The sequence below is a fragment of the Cervus canadensis genome, chromosome 33 (assembly GCF_019320065.1).
Source record: "Cervus canadensis isolate Bull #8, Minnesota chromosome 33, ASM1932006v1, whole genome shotgun sequence".
Classification (NCBI taxonomy): domain Eukaryota; kingdom Metazoa; phylum Chordata; class Mammalia; order Artiodactyla; family Cervidae; genus Cervus; species Cervus canadensis.
In genome coordinates, this window is record NC_057418.1 from 37,131,929 (window position 1) to 37,156,349 (window position 24,421).

The following is a 24,421-nucleotide window of genomic DNA, read 5'->3' on the forward strand; positions in this document are numbered from 1 at the left end:
AGGGGGCTAAGGGCTGAGGCAGGGATGTGGGGGCCTCTGGTGTTGGCTTTAGGGGTGGGGGATGGAAGGCACCCATCCTTGTCCCTCAAGGACAAGCCCTTCTCGCCTTGATTCTCAGCTGAGAACTCAGACTGGTCCGGACCCAGGGATTAGGGCTGCTGGCCCCTAAGGGGTGACCTGCTCAGGCCTCAGCTAAAATGTACAGCTTTAACTGTGTCCTTGATGGATGTTAATTGTGGCCTTGATGGACATTCACTGTCCTTGATGGCTGTCATTCCAGAGGACCTTCAGTATGCAAAGACATTTTCTCACTTATGTTCTGTTAAGACTCTCAGATATGTTAAATATGTTTTAAATATGTTCCCCATTTTATTCTTGGAAGAAGATTACAGAATATTCAGTAGCAAAATACTCTGAGTTTATTGCTGCTATCATTATTAGACTTGGATATTTCAAATCAAGCTACATCTAGTCAGTATTTTGACAGATGGCGAGATTTTTTCTCAAGACATTGTTAAAGAATTTTTAAAATGCTCTCTTTTGGCTTTCCCCTGGAAAGAACTTATGGGAAACCTCAGTCTCCCTCTTTGGGTTGCTGGGGCCCTGATGAGTCAGAGTCCACTAGATCAGCCACATGGCCGCCCCTCCTCTGTTACTGCTCGACGAATTGTGATCCTGAAGCTATTAAAAAACAAAATCACACCAGTAGACAAGCCTGGGGGAAAACACCAGGATGGTTCTCAGGAGCACCCCCCCCCCCCCGCAATGTGCACTGTTAGGGCGTTGCTGACTGGGGGCTCCTTGTCCGGGGGCTTCTAGGGGCTTGGTTACCAGAGCACCCAAAGTGTACTTTTCAACTAATTCAATGAAGACTGTGTCCTTGGGATAAAGTCCTCAGCAAATGGTACAGAGTTTGCTGACTGATGCCCCTCCCTCTGAACTCAGGCGCTTCCCCCTGTCCCACGACCCCATTCCTTACCCGACCCCCACCCCCTCCTTGCAGGAGGCCTGGGTGCTGAGAGACCCGCGGGGCACCGTCCAGGCCCTGGTCTCTGGCCCAGCCTTCCATTCAGAAACCCAGGGCAGAGCAGGGGTCAGGCCCCTACCCCGAACCCCCATTGCTGCCGCCCGCCCCTCGCCCACTCAGGGGGCTCCCAAGGTTCCCACCCGATGTCTCCCCCACCCCGCGGGGTTGTTTGGGGCCACGCGTGTCTGTTCTTTTGCGTCTATGGGTGCCGCATGCTGGGTTGTGGTTTGGTGGATCGTGGGGTGTATGCTATCCGGAGGGTCCAGCCTCTATGCACACTTACTTCACTTACTCTCATAATTGTAGTCTCCTTGCAAATCTTTTCCGTTCTGAATTCAGATGATGCCTCAGCTCCAGCGCTGGAGACTCAGCCTCAAGGAGATGAGGAAGGTGAGTGTCCACGGGGAGCCGGGTGGGGTGCTGCGGGCCTGGGGGCGCTTCATGGCCTTGTGCTCAGACTCGCCTGGGATGGGCTGGGTTTGCCTTTTCCAGCTTTATTTGCGAGGCCTTGTGTCCCTGCTGAGGGCCTCCGCGTGTGCCGTGGGACTTTCACACAGCACATGCAGAGGCGAAATCTCTGAGCTGGCATTTTGTCATCTGGATAACATGAAGGATGTATTTCCAAAGGTGCAAAAACATATGCGGTTTCCCTGCTTATGCTCCACATCATGTGATTATCACACATGTGGTGCCTGAGACCAGCCTTGTAAAGTGGCAAAGATGCGTCTCAGGCTCATTAAGTTTGCATCATGGGAACGATGGCTTTCCTACTCCTGGCCTTGAACACACTGTTGTAGCTGTTTGCCTCTGTGTCACCCATTCTCAGGGCAAAAGGGATCAGGCCTGAAGGCCAAGTGTAAGGAGCGTACATAATACATAAATCAGAGCTCAGAAGTGCTTTGCAAACAGCAACAGTGATAGTCATGATAACTGACTTCTGTCTGGCCCTGGATGCCACGCGCTCTATCACCAGAGCTCACCAAGCCCTTGGAGCCCCATCTCATAGACGACAGTTGTCTGAGATCACAGAGCCCGCAGGTGACGAGGGTGCCTCTGGCCAGCTGGTGGGCCTCAGCGTGGTTCTCGGGCGAGTGGTATCCAGACCGCACTGTAAATGCTTAAAATTACTCAAATGCAAGTTGCATCTGTTACTATTACTACCACAGGTTTGTTCCCAGATGTTGTAGGCAAAATTGTATTTTGCATACAATTCATATGTAAAGATACGTATTGAATCTTTCGGGCTTCACTGGTGGCTCAACGGTAATGAGTCGGCCTGCAGTGCAGGAGACGAGGGGTTCAGTCCCTGGGTCAGGAAGATCCCCTGGAGGAGGGATTGACAACCTACACAAGTATTCTTGCCTGGAGAATCCCGTGGAGAGGAGCCTGGCGGGCTATGGTCATGGGGTCGCAGAGTCGGACATGACCTAGTGGCTAGAACAGCACCGCACGTTGCATCCTTCACCTGAGTGAAGGCCTGTGTGTTACCCAAGAATCGATCTTCACCACACAAGGCTGTGTTTTTGTACTTTGGGGCTTTTTGCTAAAACCTCTTTCTTTCTGGTGGAAACTGTATGGACTCACATAGCTTTTGTTTGAACTTTTGGATGAAGAAAGAAAGAAAAGACATTTGCTAAAGCTTTTCAGAACGCACATTTTCATTTCTCTTTGTTTCATGCACATAAATATTTTACATTTTTTAAATGTATAATGTGTATTTACTGATCATACTTACTTTTTTGGGCTTTTAGGTTGCCTGCTGAACTCTTTGAGAGACTTTGTATTTTCATGATGAATTAAAATAACTATTGTTTTATTTTGGTTCAATAGATGTTGCATCACGGTACCCCACACTTTGGACTGAACAAGTTAAAAGTCGACAGAACAAAACCAATAAGAATTCAGGTAAAAGGGGGACCTATATGACTGAGTTAACAGACCCAGAAAGTGGCCTTGTTTTCTGGAAGTTACCTGCAGAGCACATGTTTTTCTCTGCTCACCAATGAGTCATGCAAATAATGCTGTGGTTTGCCCATCAGAATATAGTTCAAATTTGGGTGTTTTATTAAATTTGCTAAGTTGTAGAACATATTATAGAATTTTTAAATTTTTTCTCAGAAATTAATGCATTTTCCTATTGCATAAAGACATTAACCTGTACATTTCTCTTACAAACTTTAGAAAATGAGTTAGTGTTGTACAATCTTGTCACTCTATTTCCAAAGGTTATTTAGTTTGGTTTGCTTCTGTGCATATAGATCAGTGCATGGCAAATTAATTCAAACATTGAAAGCTTCAGATTTACTGGTGGATCTTGAAATCCTCTATGGAAGAATTAGTGTGACAGTACTTAATTTGAGAAACAAATGTAAAAGTGTCATTTGAAATGTACATTAAGAAAAAACAATTTTAATTGTCAGTGGGAAGCTATTTGGGGTTTGACAGAGTTAGTTCCATTTAAGTTCATAGAACAAGTGCATTTGTGTTTCACCCATCACCTACTGTTACCAGATTTTCAAGCTTATGTGACCTGTCAATCATAATTAACTAGTAAAAACACTGCAGACGTTCAGTATTTAGTGGGACTGAAAAGAATGTTTCAGGAAATTCTAGTTTGCATAAGTTATCCTACACTGTAATTTGATTTAAATCAGCCTAAATGTATAGAGCACAAAACAGTGACATTGATTTATAGCCACAGGACATGAAATTATGGGATTATATCTGTGTCTAATATCCCTGTGTCCAGGAATGTTCTCAATGAGGGTCTGAATAAAGTCAGCCCTAGGTGGTATTTTAAGATGTTAAATATGTATGTACTTTATAAAGTTTAGTGATGAAATGGCAAATAGTCATAGGTTTTATGTAATGACCACCACTGTCATTGAGATTTCAGTGTCAGAAGAGCTTCATTTGTGTTTAACTTAAAAGATACTTCTACTGATAATCTTCTTTGGTAGAAGGGGACACATTTACTTAACAAATAATTTGTGACTCTTTGTTATTCCATGTTTTTAAAAATCTGTGTTGCTTCTCTGTACAGTTTTCATTCCTTTATAGAAGAAGCCAAACAGAAAATGTTTTGCTTTTTTTCTCCAATGTTTCTCTACATCAGTTAAAAGTGCTGTTTCTGCTCCCAGAGTTAGAACTAAAATGACAGAATAATACCTGCGTTACCAAACACAGAAGTACAGCCACGCAGAGTGGGGGCTGCCCTGAGGACGTGATCACCGTGGCTCGGGGCATAAAGGGAGAGTCGTTTTGGGGAGGGACCTTTTTACAGAGGAAGCAAAGTACTCCGAGCCTACGGAAGTTTGCTCATGCTGGCCTCAGTAAATGTTTATTCATGTGTTCCATGGCCACTTTGATGTTATCATCGCTTTTTTATCTAAAACTAAGTGAATCAAGGGGTTTCCCATGTGGCTCAGTGGTGAAGAATCCACCTGCCAATGCGGAGGACCCGGGTTCAATCCCTGGGTCGGGAAGATCCCTTGGAGGAGGGAATGGCTACCCACTCCTGTATTCTTGCCTGAAAAATCCTGTGGGCAGAGGAGTCTGGTGGGCTACAGTCCATGGGGTTGCAAAGAGTCGGACACGACTTAGCGATTAAAGAACAAGTGAATCAAAAAATAAACAAATGCATTAATAACTGAAAAATTGATTTAGTCTAAGTAACATACAGTTTCTCTGCTGAACTTTTAGTAATTGAAATTCAGTATAAGCATAAATGAAATATTCCTCTGTTGGCTCGTTTTGCAGGGAAAGTATCACTTTCATTTTTCAACCCAATGTACATGAGTAAGTGAGTCAAACCTAAAACTGTGTTTTACTTGGGAATGCATTACTCAATTTCTTTCTGTTAATATATAATTGGGAGTGTCCATATATTTCTTCATGCTCTTGAATCACCTTCTCATATTCAATTTTATCATTCTACTTATAGAAGTTACAAAGATTGATTACAAAGTTTTACCAAATAAGAGATATTGTGACATATTGTTTAATTATTTAAAATGAACTTATGTCTCTATTTATTAAGCCAACACTCTTTCCCTATGATACATTAACTGCTTCCTGGATTTCTGCCTGGTTTCCCTTTAATCCAGTCTAGAATATTAAAGCGCAGTGCACTTTTTTTGTTGGTTGGACCGGTAGTGATAATGATAGAGGCGCTACCATCTCTTGTGCTCCCCGTGGGCCCGCACCTCTCACGCGTGGCTGGGCTTGCGTTCTGCTCGGCGGGCAGGAGCCAGCGGGGCCGCTGTGTGTCCTGCCTCGGTCCTCAGAGGAGGACATGGTCACACGCAAGGCAGCGGATGCTTGCAGGGCCCCTGAGCGCAGGACCTGAGGGCCGTCTGGCCTGTCCCAGCCTGCCCTCGCCACTGTACTGTGGGGGCAGGACGCCTCCCGCTCCCATGGGGACGTGGGGCGTGGCGTCTAGCCCTGGTCACGGCGCGCCTGTGCGGCCCTGGAGCCTTGAGATCAAAGTCTTCGTCACACGAGGGCCCGGCGCAGAGAAGGCTGGGCTGGGAGGGACACAGGGGTCTCCACCGGGGCCTGCTGATGCTTCGGTCCCCCTGCCTCCCCGCTTTTCATCTCCTTGCTCTTTGCCTCCAAGACTGTTCTTCCCGGCCTCGTCCTCAGCCTGCGCTGCCTCACCTGCACTCCTTCCCTGTCCTGCTCCTGGGGCTGTGCTTTCTGCGGTTCAAACATTCTCGGCCCTCGGTCACCCCTGGGTCTTCTCGGACCCCAGCGCTGGGAGCGCAGACCTCGTCCCTGCTCCTAGCACATGCCTACCTGCACGTGTCCACCCGCCCCACCCGCTCATGTCTGTCTGCCCGCCCGCGCGTGTCCACCTGCCCCCCCCACACGTGTCCACCTGGCCCCCCCACACGTGTCCACCTGTCCTCCCCACACGTGTCCACCTGCCCCCCCACACGTGTCCACCTGCCCCCCACACATGTCCACCTGCCCCCCACACACGTGTCCACCTGCCCCTCCAACACGTGTCCACTGCTGTCCACCTGCCCCCCACACGTGTCCCACCTGCCCTCCCCACGCCACCTGCCTCCTCACACGTGTCCACCTGCCCCCCCACACGTGTCCCCTGCCCCCCACACGTGTCCCTCCCCACACGTGTCCACCCCCCCACATGTGCCACCTGCCCTCCACACTACAATGTCCACCTGGCTGCTTGCCCTCCCACATGTGTCCACCTGCCCCCCCACACGTGTCCACCTGCCCCTGCACATGTCCACCCCCCCACGTGTCCACCCGCCGCCCCCCCGCTCATGTCTATCTGCCCGCCCACACGTGTCCACCTGCCCCCCAGCACGTGTCCGCTTGCCCCCCCCACCTGCATGTGTCCACCCGCTCCCTCTGTATGCAGCCGACACCCTCCCTCTGGGCGCGTGCTCAGCATCACTCCTGTCTGCTCTGGGCTGTTGTGCTGTGTAGACCTGCTCTTGTGACCGGGTCCCCCACAGCCTGAGTTGAGCCTGCCCCCAGATCCCCAGCGCAGGGTGGGGGCAGCGGGGCCCCTTCCTCAGCCTGGCAGAGAGGGGAGGCGGCCCCCTGACCCAGCGCGGCCCCTTCTAGACGATTGGGGGTCCCTGCAGCCTGCTTCCTCTGCTCGCTACCACCCAGCCGCGTCAGCGTCCCGCCCAGAAGGTCCCCGCGTCCAGCCTGATGGTTCCCTGCCTGTCCAATGGGCCCCGGCGGCCCGGTCTCTTGGCCAAGCCCGTTGTTGCTGGGAAGGCATTTTGTGGATAAGAGTCACATTCAGATGAGTGGCTTTGAGTCAAGGAGGTTCCCCTTCCCCCTCGAAGGGCTCACCCAGCAGGCCCCCCAGGATGGCCTGTCGGGGCGGCAAGTGGGGGCAGACTCTGTTTATCTTTTCCATCAGGAAGGAGCCGAGGGCGCTCTGTCTTCCCATTATTTACTTCACATGAATAATTCACAGCACGGCGGGCCTGTCCCCCTGTGTGGACCCTGCGGTGCTGCAGGCGAGCGGGGCTCTGCAGGTCACAGGGCGCCCGGGCCCCCGGGCAGCATGCAGGGCAGGGCCGCCCCGGGGCCTGCCTGCCCTGGGAGAGGAGGCGCTCCTGATGCTGCTTCCCATCCAGGCCCTCATCTCCCTGCCTCCTATCCAGCCCCACATCTCCCTGCCTCCTATCCAGGCCCTCATCTCCCTGCCTCCTATCCAGGCCCTCATCTCCCTGCCTCCTATCCAGGCCCTCATCTCCCTGCCTCCTATCCAGCCCCACATCTCCGACAGCTGCCTGGAAACAGGAGTTCTAAGGGCCGGGGCAGGCTCTGCCCTGAGTGCGCTGTGTGCCAGGGCCCCTGGGAGCACCTGTTGGCACTGGGATCCCTCATCTATTCACTTTAGGAGTCAGTCTGTGGTTTGGGGGTCTTCCCAGGTGGCTCAGGGTAGGGAACACGCCCGCCAATGCAGGGGACGCAAGAGACCTGGGTCGGGAATATCCCCTGGAGGAGGGCACAGCAGCCCACTCCAGCGCTCTTGCCTGGAGTGGACAGAGGAGCCTGGTGGGCTAGAGTCAGTGGGGCGCAGAGTCGGACACAGAGAGCTGAGCTCGCGTGCATGCACGCTGCGGCTCGGGAAGGCCGAGCTGCTCCCCCCTCACTCAGGCCATGGCCACCGACACGATCTTGGTGCCGCCGCAGGGCCCAGCCTGGCCGAGGGCGCCAGCGTCCACTCCCAGCGGCTTAGAGCGGGTGATGCTTCCCGCAGGGCAGAGAGTGCCAGCGTGGGGCGGCGGGCATTTGGCTTCATTATTTATTGCAAAGCCCAGGTTGGCAGAGGGAGCATGTCTTCTTTCTCTCTCTGCCCGCGGCTCTTCCGAACCCGAGCCTGAGCCAAGGAGCTGACCCCCAAGACCTCCGGAGGTGGCACCCTGAGCCCCAGGGCGCTGTGTTGGCCGCAGACCCGGCAGGACACACGCAGACCGCGGGGCTGCTCTGATAAAGAAGCTGCGGCTTTAGCTGTCTTCTCATTTGTGGTCTTTATAAGTTTTGCATGTGAGCTGGAGCAAAACTAGAGGCCCCAGTTTTTGCCATCTCTGAAACCCTCCTCCCACTTGGAAGAAAAATATTTCTCCCTTCCTAAACCATTAAAAACAGCTCTGTTTTCCATCCAAGAGAGGTTCTGTATCTCAAGATGTTCCACAGTTTTATGGGACCCCCTCCGTGGAAACATTTTTCTGTTTTATTCAGGGTTGATAATTTTTGTTTTATTGCGCATATTAAAATTATGGCCAAAAGATGATTATCTTTTGATTCTGCTTTAAATCATGGTAAATTGCATTCCCTGGGGGAAAAGAACACCAATTATATTTCTCTTCCTTTGTAAGTTTTAAAACATTATTTCCTCATTTCCCTTTCTACCTCATTCTTCAAGCATGACCTTATAAAACACCAAGATGCCAACTACATTCTTAAGTTATAAAGTGTCGGTCATTTGAAGATATTAAGATACTAAAATAAATCAAGTAGCTCCTTTTCAAGGTGAAGTCTAAAAGTGTATTACTTACAAGTATTATTAATAAGTAAGCTACTAAAATGTACATGAAGATTTATCCAAGTTTCCTAACTATAAAGGGGGATTTTTAACTCCAATCACATTTAATTCTTACATGTCAGTATTGAAACGCTGGTTAAATAATCAGGTTGCAAGATTTCAACATAAGTACAGAAAACATTAATGAAAGTGTGCAAATTGTTTCTCAGCCGGCTGACAACACATACCAGCCTTATACACATACAGGCCTTTGTCCTCTCAGTGTGTGAAAAAAAGAGGGGGGCATTCGGCTTATTTATTCTCTCTGTATAAATGAGATTTAATCCATCATTGGATCAGTGAGGCCTGATGTTAAATGGTGTCCTCTGTAGATCCATAGCTATTGAATACAATTTTGGGAAAGCTTGCTTTGTTCCAGGCAACTGCTGTGCGATTGAATAATATACGGCCCACTGCCCCCCGCCTTCGGGGTAAGCACACTTTGCAATGTCTCTGCGTGGCCGGGAGGGGCCTAGCCCAGGTCTGACTGTGCACCGAGCCAGCCCCTTCCCTGAGCTGCGGCTCCGGGCCCCCTTTCCCGAGGCGCCTCTGTGGCTGACTGCGGGTTGGGAAACCTGTCTGCCTGTGGAGACATCTGGACAATGCTGGCCGTCCTTCTCCGGCCAGGCTGTCCCCTGGGGAGGGACGTGACGGCAGGTGACTCTGGCCAGGTGGACGGACCGCGGGTGTGAGAACTGGGGAGGCAGCACGTCTCCACCCCGGACCCCCGCACACGAGGCCGAGGCCGCCTCCTCGTCCCCGACACAGATGCCCCTGTGCTGCGCCGGGGCTCGGTGAGCTGAGCTGCCTGGGCCTGGCCGTCCCGTGTCCCGAGCCCCTGGGTCTGACCTCCTTCTAACTCGCGTTACAGCCGCTACTGCTGCTCCGAGCCCCCGGGGCCTTGGGAAGGGCAGGGCTGAGCTGGGTTCCCACACAGCCCCGCGAACCTGATGAAGCTCTCTAAGCATCAGTCAGCATCTCGTCTCCATGGTAACGGTGAGCAGACCTCACGGGTATCGGGGCATGTCTGGGGGCTCTGGGTCAACCGCTGGGGCCATCTGAGTCCTGTCTGTAAACAGGACTGGGGTTGCTCTCTAGTTGTTCACATGTGAGGTCAGGCCTGGTCTTTGCAAATAGCAAGAGGGCATTTCTTGAGAGGTACGTGTGTGTGTGTGTTCACTCCAGAGGTTGCAGGATTCCCAGTTTGGAGAATTCAGGTGCTAGAAAGTGTATGATGGGTTAATAGCACTGAAGGACGGTTTGTGGGCTTGTGTCCATTACTGTTTGGTTAGCTGCGTGAACCAAATACAATGTCTCTTGTTCTTCACGCTCATGAGTAGAAAGCTAACAGGAGGTGTTGCTATGATCCTCGCATTAGTAGGATCAGAGACTAAATCAGGATTGATGCGGCTCGTGAGCACGGGAGGGTCCTTTTGAAAACGACTCTCACAGTTAAACCCAAACTAGCGTTCTTGCTGCACCCTCGAGGGCGGCGGAAGAACATTCTGCCAACCAACAGGTCTCATCTTGGCATCCCTGCCGTCTAAACTGCCGACAGACGGCCGGCTCTTGGCCAAGAAGACGTACGGCCAGTTACAGCGACCTCTGTGAGTGGCTGGGCGGCCGGGGAGTTTGAGAATTGTTAATCCTGCCGCTAAGGCTTTGATTCTTCCTGGCGGTGCTGTGGTGTGTGTGTGTGTGTGTTGACTGAAAATTACAACCTGAAAGTAGGGAGTTATTTAATCTGGTGGGAACGTTTAGGACTCTGAGCCCGGGAGACGGCATCTCAGTAGCTCTGAGAAAACTTCTCCAAGGATGCAGGAGGGGAAGTCAGCCTGTATACAAGTCTGCCCCAAAGGGAGCAGGCCATCTGAACTGCAAAGATCGGTTACCAAGTGAAGCAATTTAGCATTCTGTGATGGGAGGGGCAAGCCTCTGGGCTCACTGAATTCACTCCTTTCACGCACACCTCAGCTGTCTGGGGCCAATCCTGTCTCCTCTTCACCTTAAAGGGTGCAGATAGCTGCTTCTTGCATTCCCCCAGCTCCTCAGCCATCACCATGGTGGGTGATGGAACCTGCGGCATCGCGGGTTTGGGAGCCCTCATTCACATTTGGAGGCCAGAGGTCACTGATGGCTGTGACAGCCCTGTTTATTGATATGGCAGGAGGCGTTTTCATTTCACAGGTGCAAGTGTCTGTACACAGTCAAGCATGTGTTAAGTAATTGTTTTTATCTAAAACGTGTCTCTGTTTTTAACAGATGCAACCCTTTCCCTTACCTTCATTCATCTTTATGGTTATCATCTTTTTCCTCTAGTGTGCCTGCCTCCTGCATTTCTATCTCAGATAAGCACTGGTCTGGAAGCGTTCCTGTGGTTTTGTCTGAAAATCACATTAGTGCCTAAAGCCAGGATACATCAGGCTATTGTGTTTCAGATGAAAAAACAGGTCAAGAAGTCGTTTAGGAAGATCTCATTTAGTTATGTGTTTAATAAAATATCTACATCAAAGCCTTTTCATATTGTTCATGGGGCTCTCGAGGCAAGAATACTGAATTGGTTTGCCATTTCCTTCTCCAGTGGACAACGTTTTGCTAGAAAGCTCCATCATGACCCGTCTGTCCTGGGTGGCCCGACATGGCATGGCTCATCGCTTCACTGAGTTCCACAAGGCTGTGATCCATGTGATCATTTTGGTTAACTTTCTGTGACTGTGATCTTTCATTCTGGAGGCTGTGGGATGGTAGTCCTTGGAAGAAAAGCTATGACAAATTTAGTGTATCAAAAAGCAGACACATCACGTTCCTGACAAAGGTCCATCGAGTCAAAGCTATGGCTTTTCCAGTAGTCATGTACGGATGTGAGAGTTGGACCGTAGAGAAGGCTGAGGACTGAGGAATCAATGCTTTCAAATGGTGGTGTTGGAGAAGACTCTTGAGAGTCCCTTGGACTGCAAGGAGAACAAACCAGTCAATTGTAAAAGAAATCAACCCTGAATATTCCTTGGAAGGACTGATGCTGAAGCTGAAGCTCCAGTACTTAGCCATCTGATGCAAAAGCTGACTCATTGGAAGAGACCCTGATGCTGGGAAAGATCGAAGGCAGGAGGAGAAGGGGATGACGGAGGATGAGATGGTTGGATGGCATTATTAGCTCAATGGAAATGAGTTTGAGCAAACTCTGGAAGATAGTTCTGAAGGACTGGGAAACCTGGCATGTTGCAGTTCATGGGGTCACAAAGAGTTGGATGCGACTTAGGACCGAGCAACGACAGACAACAACAACTACATCGAAGCACGAAGTACCAAAGGAATACCAAGGTTCTGTGTGCTGAGATGTAGGCATGAAGCTATTATTAGAATTTTCTCCAACTGCTTAGATCCCTGAGGAAGTGAAAAATGAATCATTTTATCCCAGCCCATCTTGCCCCCGATGTATGAAAAGACTGCAAAAACTTACCTGAACAGCAGATCCAGGAGATTTGCCTAACACTTCAGCTTACTTCACATGCTTATCATGAGGACATCAGCTTCTGGAGGACAAGCCAGATTTATCAGGAAGCGTGGGTGTCAGTGTTGGCAGAAAGGCACCACAATTCTGTGTCTGGACAAGACGCTCAGAAGCTCGCTGTTCTGTTCAGTAGCCATCCCCCTGCTCAGGCGTGCAGGGACCCAGCCCTGTCCTGGGCTCAGCCCGTGGGTCAGTTTCAGGAGGGGGAGGATCAGGTGGAGGACAGACCCTCTTGGAGGCCCAGCCTGACCTTGCACCTGCCGCCTCCTTTCCCACCCGCCCCACTGCAGGGAGGCCGTCTCTGGGCCTGCAATCTCTGTGCAGCGGCCCTGGCTGAGCCCTAAACACAGCCGTTAGGAAAACTACAAATAGGATTGTAACTGCACTGCCCGATTATGTCCTGCATTTAGGTCTCACTGGTTCATGTTCCCTTTTGTGCTATTTGTATGGTTACACATGCACACACACACACGTGTGTGTGTGTTCATGTTATTTATATACATGTTGGCCTTCTGCTTTCCCTGTAGCTCAAATGTTAAAGAATCTGCCTGCAACACAGGAGACCTGGGTTTGGCCCCTGAGTCGGGAAGATCCCCTGAAGGAAATGACAACCCACTCCAGTGTTCTTGCCTGGAGAATCCCATGGACAGAGGAGCCTGGTGGGCCACAGTCCACGGGGTCACAAGGAGTCGAGGTTTTGGCCACCTTTAAGTTTCTGCTTGTAATTATACACATACATAAAGCAAATCCCTGTTTCTCAAAGGTGCCTGAGTGCAAGGCCAGGAGCATGTCAGGCCTCCTCCGCGCTGTGAGCTCCCCCCTCACACCCTGTCCAGCCCTCAGGCCGCGCTGCGGGCTCCGCGTTCCCGGTGTGCCCTCCACTTCCCACCCAGCCTGCCGAGCCAGGCCTGCGGAGTCATCGGCGCCTCGCATGGCTGGGGTCACTGCCTGGATCCTCGCGGTCTCCAGGCCTCCCCTCTTATGTTTCTGCACTGCAGCTTTCTCAACATGGCACTTTTCAAAGGGAGAGCTGCGTCTATTGGGAATGCCCCAGCAGAGCCCTGGGTCACCCCTCAGAAGGCCGTGTCCCTTGCAGGGCCTCTGCTGGCCTCCGGGCAGCTGGCGCTCCTGTGGCCTCTGAGGATGTCTCTGCCCATCCTTGCTCCATGCCCTGGGTGGCCTTTAGGCAGCTCTGTTCAGATGGGATTCGCCTACCATACAGTTCACCCATTTGGTGTACAATTCAGAAGTCTTTGTAAAACCACCACAAGCTAATTTTGGGACACTTTCATCACTCCAGACCCCCAAACCCCACATTCATTAGCAGCGAGCCCCCACTGACAACGCTCTGCCCTCATAAGCAGAAACCCGCTTCAACCTCCGCAGATGGACTTGTCCTGTCATCTCAGATGTGTGGAGTCTCGCACATGTGGTCTTCTCTGACTGGCTTCTCTCACTTAGCACGGGTCTCATAGTAGTATACAGGTAGCAGTGTGCGTATCAGGGCCTCATCCCTTTTCATGCCTCAATAATGTTCCATTGTATGTGCAGACCGTGTTTTATTTCATCAGCTGATTGATGGACATTTGGGTGGTTTCCATTTGTCAGCTGCTATGGACAGTTCCTGCACAGGTTTCTGTGTGGACGTATGTTTTCACTTCTCTTTGGTTCAAACCCAGTAGTTGAATTGCTGGATCACACCGTGACGTTTAATGCTTTTATGGGACTGCCGAACTGTTTCCAAAATAGTTGTAACGGTTTGCATCCTCATCAGGAATGCACGTGGGCACTGATTTCTCCACATCTCTGGGACCTGTTACTTTCTTGTTTTGTTTGTTTGTTGACTGCAGTCATCTTGGTGAGCGTGAAGTCGTGTCTCCTATTTCTGCTTTGCATTTCTCTGATGACTGTTGATCTTTAGCACCTTTTCATGTGCCTGCTGGTTATCTGTGTATTTTATTTGGAGATATGTCTGTTCAGATTCTGTGCTCATTTTATTTGGTTATTTGCTTTTTAGTTCTGGAGTTGTTAGGCTTTATGTGTTCTAGATACAGGTCCCTTATCTGATATGTAATTTGCAAATATTTTTGTCCCATCCTGCGAGTTACCTTTTTACTTTTTTGATGATGTCCTTTGAATTGCAAGGGTTTTTAATTTTGGTGAAGTTCAACTTGTCTATTTTTTCTTTTGTTGCTCATGGCTTTGATGCCTTATCTAAGAAACCTTTGCTTGATTAAGGTCCCCCTTTGTCACCCAGAGTGGAGGCCCACTTTTTGGGGAAGATGGGGCTGCTGCACCAGCAGAGGCTCATAGAGGTCTTCATGCCCCCAGAGCTGTGGTCTTCCTGCAAAAATACAGCTCTCTTCCATTGTCTATCCTGAACCTTGAGGGTGAAATTTGGAGTTAATCCTGCTGGAAAAGTTCTTTCCTCTTCCTTGAACTTTTTCCTTTAAGCTAGTGAAATTGGTTCAAAAGTTACATTATAGCAAGTATGCTTGTGGAAAAGAGAAAGTTAAGAGAAAATGTTATGAAAGAAGAAAATAAGTATGCTTGGGACATAATTATACTAAAGCTATTGCTATTATCTGAAATTCTCATCTAAACTGGTGTCCTGTATTTTGTCCGGTAACCTTTCCTGTCAATAAACACACTTGCTTGTTCTCCGTCTTTCTTTGGCTAATCTTCACTAGAGAAAGGCCCCTTGGGCTTTCCTCAAAGGTCACGTTTTTGCCATGTGTGTTACTCTGCAAAGGCTGTCATGACAAAGCATCATGGGCTGCGGGGGTGTTTGTTTCCGGTTCTGGAGGCTGGGAGTCCGGGCCCAGGTGGGTCCTGGGAAGAAGGCCCATCCTGACCTGCAGACATTGCATCCTCTCTGCGTCCTCACGTGGTCTCTCCTCCGGGTTCACACCATCCTGGCGTCTCTTCTCGTAAGGACTCCAGTCCCGTGACCGTTATGACCTCATCTAACCTTGATCGCCTTCCTAAAACCCCTGCCTCCAAATACAGGCACATGGAGGGTACGGCTTGCCCCTGTGAGGTGGGGAGGAGCCCAGTTCAGTCCGTAGCATACAGGGTAGGGTGACTGCAGTGTGCTGGGGTTCGGGTGTTTGGCATTGAAAGAGCCTGTGAGGGGACGGACTCCGTGTGGACAGGGAGGCTGTGCATCCACTCTGTGGACACCTCAGGCCCATCTGTGTCTTCTTTCCTGCATCACCCTGGGCTCCAGGGATCTTCCTCCCGAGACGTCCCCTTATAGCAGGAGTGATTATCATCATTGGTTAAAGAAATAACACTTGCTCCTTGGAAGGAAAGCTATGACAAACTTAGACAGCATATTAAGAAGCAGAGACATTACTCTGCCAACAAAGGTCTGTCTCGTCAAAGCTATGGTTTTTCCAGTGGTCATGTATGGATGTGACAGTTGGACTAGAAAGAAAGCTGAGCACTGAAGAATTGATGCTTTGAACTGTGGTGTTGGAGAAGACTCTTGAGAGTCCCTTGGACTGCAAGGAGATTCAACCAGTCAATCCTAAAGGAAATCAGTCCTGAATATTCATTGGAAGGACTGATGCTGTAGCTGAAACTCTAATACTGTGGCCACTTGATGTGAAGAACTGACTCATTGGAAAAGACCCTGATGCTGGGAAATATTGAGGGCAAGAGGAGAAGGGGACGACAGAGGATGAGACGGTTGGATGGAATCCATCACCGACTCAATGGATGTGAGTTTCAGCAGGCTCCAGGAGCTGGTGATGGACAGGGAAGCCTGGCGTGTTGCAGTCCATGGGGTCACAAAGAGTCGGACACGACTGGATGACTGAACTGACTGAAAGAAATGGGATTCTGACAGAAGCCCTGTGGGTAGTTTCTCATCGACCTTTGACAAAAGTTCCTGTGTTTAGCTAGAATGAAGTTTATTCCAGTGCATCAAATGTTGGCTGCAGACAATATTGAGAATTTCCCTCCAACTCAGTATTGCTTTTGTGGCTGCAAATATCTTATATAAAATGGATATTCTTCTTTGTTAAAAATCTTGTTATATGACTGATTTATAATATTGTGCTAGTTTCTGCTCTATAGCAAAGTGAATCAGTTATGTATATATATATTCTTTTTCATCTTATTTCTCATTATGATTTATTGCAAGATGTTGAATATAGTTCCTTGTGCTCTGTAGTAGGGCCTTGCTGCTTCCATTCTACATGTAGCACTTTTCACTGCTAATCCTAAATGCCTGATCCTTCCCTCTGTGCCCCTCCCCCTTAGCAACCTCAGGTCTTTCTCTGTCAGTGTGTCTGTTTCTATTTCATAGATGTGTGCATTTGTGTCATGGTTTAGATTCCTCATCTGAGTGATATCTGTGGCATTTGTCTTTCTTTTTCAGACTTACTTCAGTTAGTATGATAATCTCTAGATCCATCACATTGCTGCAGATGGCATTTTTTTCATGCTGAGTAATATTCTATCATACACGTGTACCGCATCTTTATCCCTTCATCTGTCAGTGGACGTTTAAGTTGCTTACTACGTCTTGGCTGTTGTAAGTGGTGCTGCTATGACCACTGGGATGCATGCATCTTTTTGAATTGTGGTTTTCTCTGGATATAGGCCCAGGAGCAGGATTGTTGGATCGTATGTTATTAATAATTCTATTTGTAGTTTTTTTTTTTTTATGATTTGCATGTGTGGTTTACACTACATGTATCTGTTTTTTTTTTTTCTTTTTTTTTATTTTTTTTTTTCCAGTGGGTTTTGTCATACATTGATATGAATCAGCCATGGATTTACATGTATTCCCAATCCCGATCCCCCCTCCCACCTCCCTCTCCACCCGATTCCTCTGGGTCTTCCCAGTGCACCAGGCCGGAGCACTTGTCTCATGCATCCCACCTGGGCTGGTGATCTGTTTCACCATAGATAGTATACATGCTGTTCTTTTGAAATATCCCACCCTCACATTCTCCCACAAAGTTCAAAAGTCTGTTCTGTATTTCTGTGTCTCTTTTTCTGTTTTGCATATAGGGTTATCGTTATCACCTTTCTAAATTCCATATATATGTGTTAGTATGCTGTAATGTTCTTTATCTTTCTGGCTTACTTCACTCTGTATAATGGGCTCCAGCTTCATATAGATCAGTGGAACAGAATAGAAAGCCCAGAGATAAATCCACGAACCTATGGACACCTTATCTTTGACAAAGGAGGCAAGGATATACAATGGAAAAAAGACAACCTCTTTAACAAGTGGTGCTGGGAAAACTGGTCAACCACTTGTAAAAGAATGAAACTAGAACACTTTCTAACACCATACACAAAAATAAACTCAAAATGGATTAAAGATCTAAATGTAAGACCAGAAACTATAAAACTCCTAGATGAAACATAGGCAAAACACTCTCCGACATACACAGCAAGATCCTCTATGACCCACCTCCCAGAATATTGGAAATAAAAGCAAAACTAAACAAATGGGACCTAATGAAACTTAAAAGCTTTTGCACAACAAAGGAACTATAAGCAAGGTGAAAAGACAGCCCTCAGATTGGGAGAAAATAATAGCAAATGAAGAAACAGACAAAATCTAAAAATCCAAAAACCTGCAGCTCAATTCCAGAAAAATAATGACCCAATCAAAAAATGGGCCAAAGAACTAAACAGACATTTCTCCAAAGAAGACATACAGATGGCTAACAAACACATGAATGCTCAACATCACTCATTATTAGAGAAATGCAAATCAAAACCACAATGAGGTACCATTACACGCCAGTCAGGATGGCTGCTATCCAAAAGTCTACAAGCAATAAATGCTGGAGAGGGTGTGGAGAAAAGGGAACCCTCTTACACTGTTGGTGGGAATGCAAACTAGTACAGCCGCTATGGAAAACAGTGTGGAGATTTCTTAAAAAACTGGAAATAGAACTGCCATATGACCCAGCAATCCCACTTCTGGGCATACACACTGAGGAAACCAGATCTGAAAGAGACACGTGCACCCCAATGTTCATCGCAGCACTGTTTATAATAGCCAGGACATGGAAGCAACCTAGATGCCCATCAGCAGATGAATGGATAAGGAAGCTGTGGTACATATACACCATGGAATATTACTCAGCCATTAAAAAGAATTCATTTGAACCAGTCCTAATGAGATGGATGAAGCTATTTGTAGTTTTTAAAGGAACCTGCACAGTATTCTCCATAGTGGCTGCACCAACTTACATTCCCGCCAGGAATGTAGAAGGGTTCCCTTTTCTCCACACCCTCTTCAGCATTTGTTATTTGTGAATTTTTTGACATGACCATACTGATCAGAGTGAGGTGGTACCTCATGGTAGTTTTGCTTTGCATAAAATGGGTATTCTTAATTGGTGATTCTTTTAAACTTAAAAAAAGAAAGAAAAAAAAAGAAAACACAGCCAAGTGCAGCTTATGTTAACTAAGAAGAAATTCCAGATATTTTACAAAGCCTTCTCAGCATCTGTCAGTTCTGCTCAAAGGGACGTTTGTTTCCGGGGTTCCTTGCACCACCTGAGGCTGCCCTGGGTGCTTAAACACAGCTGACAGCTTTTGAAGAAGTACACGATTCTCCTGCAGTGATGGATACTGTAATTGCAACACGTAAGAATTTGTAGACTGTTGTAATGGATGATCTGCCTTTATAGGCTTCCCAGTTGGCACTAATGGTAAAGAACCCGCCTGCAATGCGGGAGACCTGCGTTCAATCCCTGGGTTGGGAAGATCCCTGGGAGGAAGGCATGGCAACCCACTCCAGTATTCTTGCCTGAAGAACTCCCATGGATGGAGAAGCCTGGGGGGCTACAGTCCATGGGGCCACAAAGAGTCGGACGCAACTAAAGCAACTTAGCATGCGTGCCTTTACTTTGTACACGTGTAGATTTTATATAGAGGACTATGCAGATTATAATGTGTGGCACATTCAGTTGTGCCGGAGGACACACACCTATCAGGTGAGTTGCTGGGAGACACGTAGAGAAGCCTGGACAACCCACCAGCTGAGGGGAGAAGCCCAGCATCTTTACTTACAGGTGCTCCTTGACTAAGAATTCAAGAAACACTCTCTCTAACCCCCCGCTTCTACTGCTCATAATTTTTTGAACTTAACTTGAGAAGTATCAGTACATTTTCCAAGATTGGTCTCAACTGAAAGGCATATTTTCGTTTGCTGGAAGCTTGGAAATTATTTGTTTTTCTGTTTTTGTGTGACTCTACATGAAGAGAAAGATAAGTACTTTCTTCATTTTCAAAGTCAGTTTTTAAAATTAGAAGAGGGACAAAAAGGAAAAATGTCTCTAAAATTCTTGGTTGGAAAGAGACTTTTCATTGACTTGAGAGTTGTTTTTAAATTTTTTAAGTGTTTTTCAATTGTTATGTGTTCTCATGATCACTGGACTATTTTATCTAAAGCTATCACTTTAATTTTTGAAATAGCAATGTGTTACAACCAAACTGTATAGGAAGTTGACTTATGGATTGAAGCAGAGGCTAATAAATTACTTAAGATATTTCTCTTTGTTTCATGTCTTTAAAATCACTGCCTGCTATTTTCTTATGATGCCTTTTTATAATTTGTAAAGCCTTGGATGTCTAATAGATGCTTAACTCAGTATTAAATGCTTATGGGTTTGCTATGGTGACTTGTAACACTTTAGATGTCACTCAAGATGAGGATTTAGAGTTTTGAGCCAACAAAATGATAGTGAGAAAGCGAAATGAATGAAGTGAAAGAGTAAGTTGCTCAGTCATGTCTGACTGTGACCCCCGCCAGGCTCTCCTGTCCAAGGAAAGAATACTGGAGTGGGTAGCTGTTTACTTCTCCAGGGGATCTTCCTGACCCAGGGATGGATCAGATTCTGGTCTCCCGCATTGAAGGTGAATTCTTTGCCATGTGAGCCACCAGGGAAGCCCAGAATGAATGGGGGCCTCAGTTCAGCTGGGGACCAGATCTGGGGACATAAGTGAGCAGCCCATCAAAGACTGAGGGGGAGCCAATGCCTGTTGTTAGAATTTAACACTCACATACATTTGGATGTATTTTGTATCTAATATACTTTATTTTTATAGCAGTTTCAGGTTGACAGAAAGCACAGAGTCCCCACCCCCTCAACCCCCCACCCCCACCCATAAGCTTCTATAATGAGCATCTTGCAGCGGAGCCTTGCTGCTGGGAGCTGAGCCAGGACTGAGATGTTGCCCCCAGAGTCCCGCCGTGGTCACCACCGACCCCACTGCCTCAGTCTTTTCTCTATTTGGGGCTTTGTAGCTGCGACGCGGGTTTGGAGACCTGCCTCCGAGCAGGCGTCTCTGCTCCGGCTGATCCTCACTTGTCCATCCGGCTCCCAGGGGAGAAAGGGTGCCAACCCGGAGGGGTCCCTGGGGCAGGGCTGTGTGCGCCTCACTGACTCCAGCTCCTAGGGCCAGTCCCCGTGGGGGCCGCTGTCTGCACCCTGGAGACAGGGAGATGGACGTGGAAGGGTCAACCCAAGCACTCCCAGTTAGTGAGACCTGGAGCCCGGCTCTGTGTTCTTCCCGGGCCGCGGTATGTCCAGGGTACCAGGGTGGGCGGCGGAGCAGAGGCAGTGTCTTTGGGTCAGATTGCTGCTGTTGTGTTTTCTTTTTTCTCATCTCAGTTTTGTAAAACCCACTATTTTTTTTTTTTTGGACGTGCAAAGAAAACTAATTTGGAGAAATTTGGCCACCTCTGTGTATTGGCCAGAGTGGACACTGTGTATTTTAAAATAGGTTTGTAATCAGCTGTATTAGCTTAAATTACTGGTCTTAATGTGGAACTTTTCTGGAAAATGGAGCATGTTCTGATTTCTCTTGTAAGGCATCCAAACATAAAATCAGCCTGCTTTTCTTAGTGTCCTTTTGTTATGTCTCCTAATTTTACAGAATTTAAAGGGGAAGAAGGTAGTATTTTTAGAGCGTGTTTTTGGCACCATGATGCATTATCCCTCACTGACCGCTAAGGGTTCTGTGAGTGAGGAAAGGACCGGGTGATGCTGTCTCAGAGAGAGGGGGGCGTCTGTGCCCAGGGCTGACCTGGGTCCCAGGTCCGTGGGCAGTGGCAGGAAATGCTCCCGTGTGGGGCCTTGCTGAGACTCACAGAGGCCAGAGCAGTGTTGTGTGTGTAGGGGGTGGTTCCAGGAAGCATCAGGAGAATCAGGGTCCAAGTGGAGGGAAGAGTAGACTAATGTTATCGTCACTCATAGAACAATCTAGAAGATGCAGAGAGAGGCTAGGCAGGAAGGGGTGTTATTTGTGACTGTTCACCATCAGGGGCTCTGACGTCATTCTGGGGTGGGTGGTCTTCGCCGGGACTCACCACACTTGTTGCCCCCCCCGCCCCACCACCACCACTGGGGTCTGAACATGAGACCCCAGGCTGGAAATGGTTACTTAGGTCTGTTGCTATGGGAATAAATGTGGGAAGAAATCAACTAGAATGGACACCCGTCACTATTTTCTTTCCAAAAAAATTGTATCCAAGAATTGCATCCAAATCTTTATTTTTTGGAAATATGTGTTTGACTGTGGGCTTCCCATGTTACCTATTTACCATTTTTTGGATGTTCCTGGACAGGCCTTGTGTGCGGCTTCCAAGGATGGGGGGCTGGGGGGCTGGGGGGCCATGGGTGGGTGTGAGTTCTCACCAGCTTTTCCTGGCTCTGCCGTTCTGAGACAGAAAGCCTTTCAGAGCCTGTGTTTCCTCACTGGTCACATACACATAGTGATGTGTATACCCCCTTCTGTTACTACCAGGATTGAAGGAGAACGTGCAGAAATCTGGGTCCCCTGCCCATGGTGCCTGTAAGCGTTATGGCAACAATCCTGGGTTAAAAAGCTAAACTTAAAACTCTTCCATTGGAATTAAACTATACAACACATCTTAAATGTGTGCACTCAGTGGGCAAAACCTTAGCTCCATGAATACCAGTTTGACTTTTTACTGAAAATGGATGTGTGAATAGTTATATTCCACCAGAACTCTAAGTATCAAGGTCTTCACCCATCCAGTCTTTCATTTCTAGGAAGTCAAACTCTAAACGAACAACTCTTTATTTCTGTCTTTGGTCATCTGTGTTTTAATTCAGTCACTAAGTCATGTCCAACTCTTTGCTACCCCATGAACCATAGCATGCCAGGCTCCCCTGTCCTTCGCTATTTCCTGGAACTTGCTCAAGCTCATGTCTGTTGTGTCGATGACGCCATCCAACCATCTCATCCTCTGTCACCCCCTCTCCTCCTGCCCTCAGTCTTTCCCAGCATCAGGGTCTTTTCCAATGAGTCAGTCGGCTGTTTGCATCAGGTGGCCAAAACCACAAACAATTCTATGACTGATGAAGACAACATGTGTATAAATTAAGTAATCAATTCTAAGAGATTGGGCCTGGCCTCAGATCAGGATTCTAGGGCCAGGATGGCTCAGTTCAAACCTACTCTCTGCTGCTTGTTATCCTGACGGCATGGATGAGAGCATAATTCACCTTCTCTGATTCCGTAACTGGATTTGCAAAATGATGACAGTGATCCCACTTCACGGAATTACAGCAAAGCAATTCAGTTGTATGTTCTATAACTGAATATATACAGTTATATGACATATAACTAAATATATACAATCTTTTCCATTGTGGTGTGATTAAGTGAATTAATACCTGAAAAGCATGTAGGCATAAGTACCCACTAAATGTTATAATTGTCAGTCTCCAACCTCTGCTGTGTGTCAAACTCTCACGCTCTTTATAAGTGGGCCCTACTTGGCAGGTTGTTTATTATTTTATACCCAAAATATTTTTATATGTGAAGTCCTTTATAAACCTCAGAACACTTCACAGACCTCCATTCTATGTTGCATTCACCTTTTGGCATCCACCAGCTAGGTGATATGTAATCACACACAGGAAGTAGGTATCTGCTGTGGGGAAAACCGTGTCCTTGTATGAACCTCAACAGCATTCGTGCACATTTTAGCACAAGCAGTGTGAGGTGCCTGTCTTCCTGTCGGTTCACGGTCCTGACAAGGGGTGCATGTGCGTCCCCGTAAGAGCCTCTGGAGGGCCCACGGCCCTGCCCGTGGGAGCAGGGGCCCCACCTCCACTTTGGCAGCGAGTCGTCATTGTCTCGTGTGTGTTTCTTTTCTTTCTTTCTTTTTTTAATTTCGTTTATTGGAAGCTAATTGCTTTACAATATTGTACTGGTTTCTGCCAAACATAACATGAGCCAACCACTCCCTGTGCATTTTTACCTGGGTTTACTAATGGTCAGCTTCATTATTTTCTCTCAGGTGTGTCTGGTGGCCTCAGATCAAGCCCTCATTGTCCCTCGTAGGGGCCCAGAGACAGTCTTGGGCCGGTCCTTTGTCTGGGAGCTTTGCCACCAGGGCTTTTAAAGCACACACATGACCCTGCACTCACTCTTACGAGGCTTTCTGCTGCTTGTGGCAATCCCTTTCCCCACTCCAGGGCCCCTCTGCCCCTGCCGCCCCGCCGCCCACCACGTGCCATGGATCCTCCTTCTGCAGCTGCTTCCTTGTGTGAAGCCCAGCCCCTCATCCATGGCTTCTGCTGAGAACTGGACCTGTGCCGCTGATTGTGTGCACATCAAAGGCAGAAGCAAAATGCCTGGAGAAGCAAGATACTCGGTGGTTCGACCTGCAGTATTTTTTGAGACAATCCTGAAAATGCCATAAGGAGATGCAAAGAAAATGGATGATGTTGATTTTGCCCTCTGAGGCTGACACCAGAATGCCTATTGTATCAGACAGCTACTGCATCATAACAAATAGCCCCAGGGTGTTAGCTGTCATCACTGACAAGTGTTCATTTCTCAGGCATCTGCTGATCTTGGCTGGGCTCTGCTGGGGAGGCTCCAGGCTGCACGTGGGCCTGGGTCTGCCCTATACATGTCTCATACTCCCAGCCTGAGTGAAGACACTAGGAATGCCCTTCTCCCGGCAACACCTATGGCCCAGGGAGACAGTCCTCACACACCCAGGTGTCCAGCCCCAGCTTGTCTCTTGCCTGCAGACATCCTCACACACCATGTAGTTCCTATGTCTGAGCCCAAAGTCACAGAACAGGGAGGACCCCCTCCCAGTGTGGGAGGAGCTGCAAACCCCTGGTAATGGGGAAAGAGGACAGATCAGGCCAGCACGGCATCATTTGTTCCTGAAATGAGGGTGTACTTATCCTGAGTGGGAGGATTAAGAGGCAGAAGCACCTTGAGGATGGGTGTGAGAATCGGATGAGGAAGCGATGCGTTTCTGGGACCTCCA

General features: G+C 48.2%; 1 protein-coding gene across 2 annotated transcripts in view; it reads left to right on the top strand.

The window, feature by feature from the left end:
- The window catches only part of SMOC2 (SPARC related modular calcium binding 2), a 162,768-nt gene that overhangs the window by 81,666 nt on the left and 56,681 nt on the right, over positions 1-24,421 (top strand). Inside the window, exons 6-7 of one of the 2 annotated variants that reach the window (XM_043457456.1) lie at positions 1,334-1,417; positions 2,858-2,932. In XM_043457456.1, the coding sequence (XP_043313391.1) occupies positions 1,334-1,417; positions 2,858-2,932 (159 nt within the window). The remainder of the gene's footprint in view (positions 1-1,333; positions 1,418-2,857; positions 2,933-24,421) is intronic. The other variant, XM_043457457.1, reaches the window with a different exon arrangement.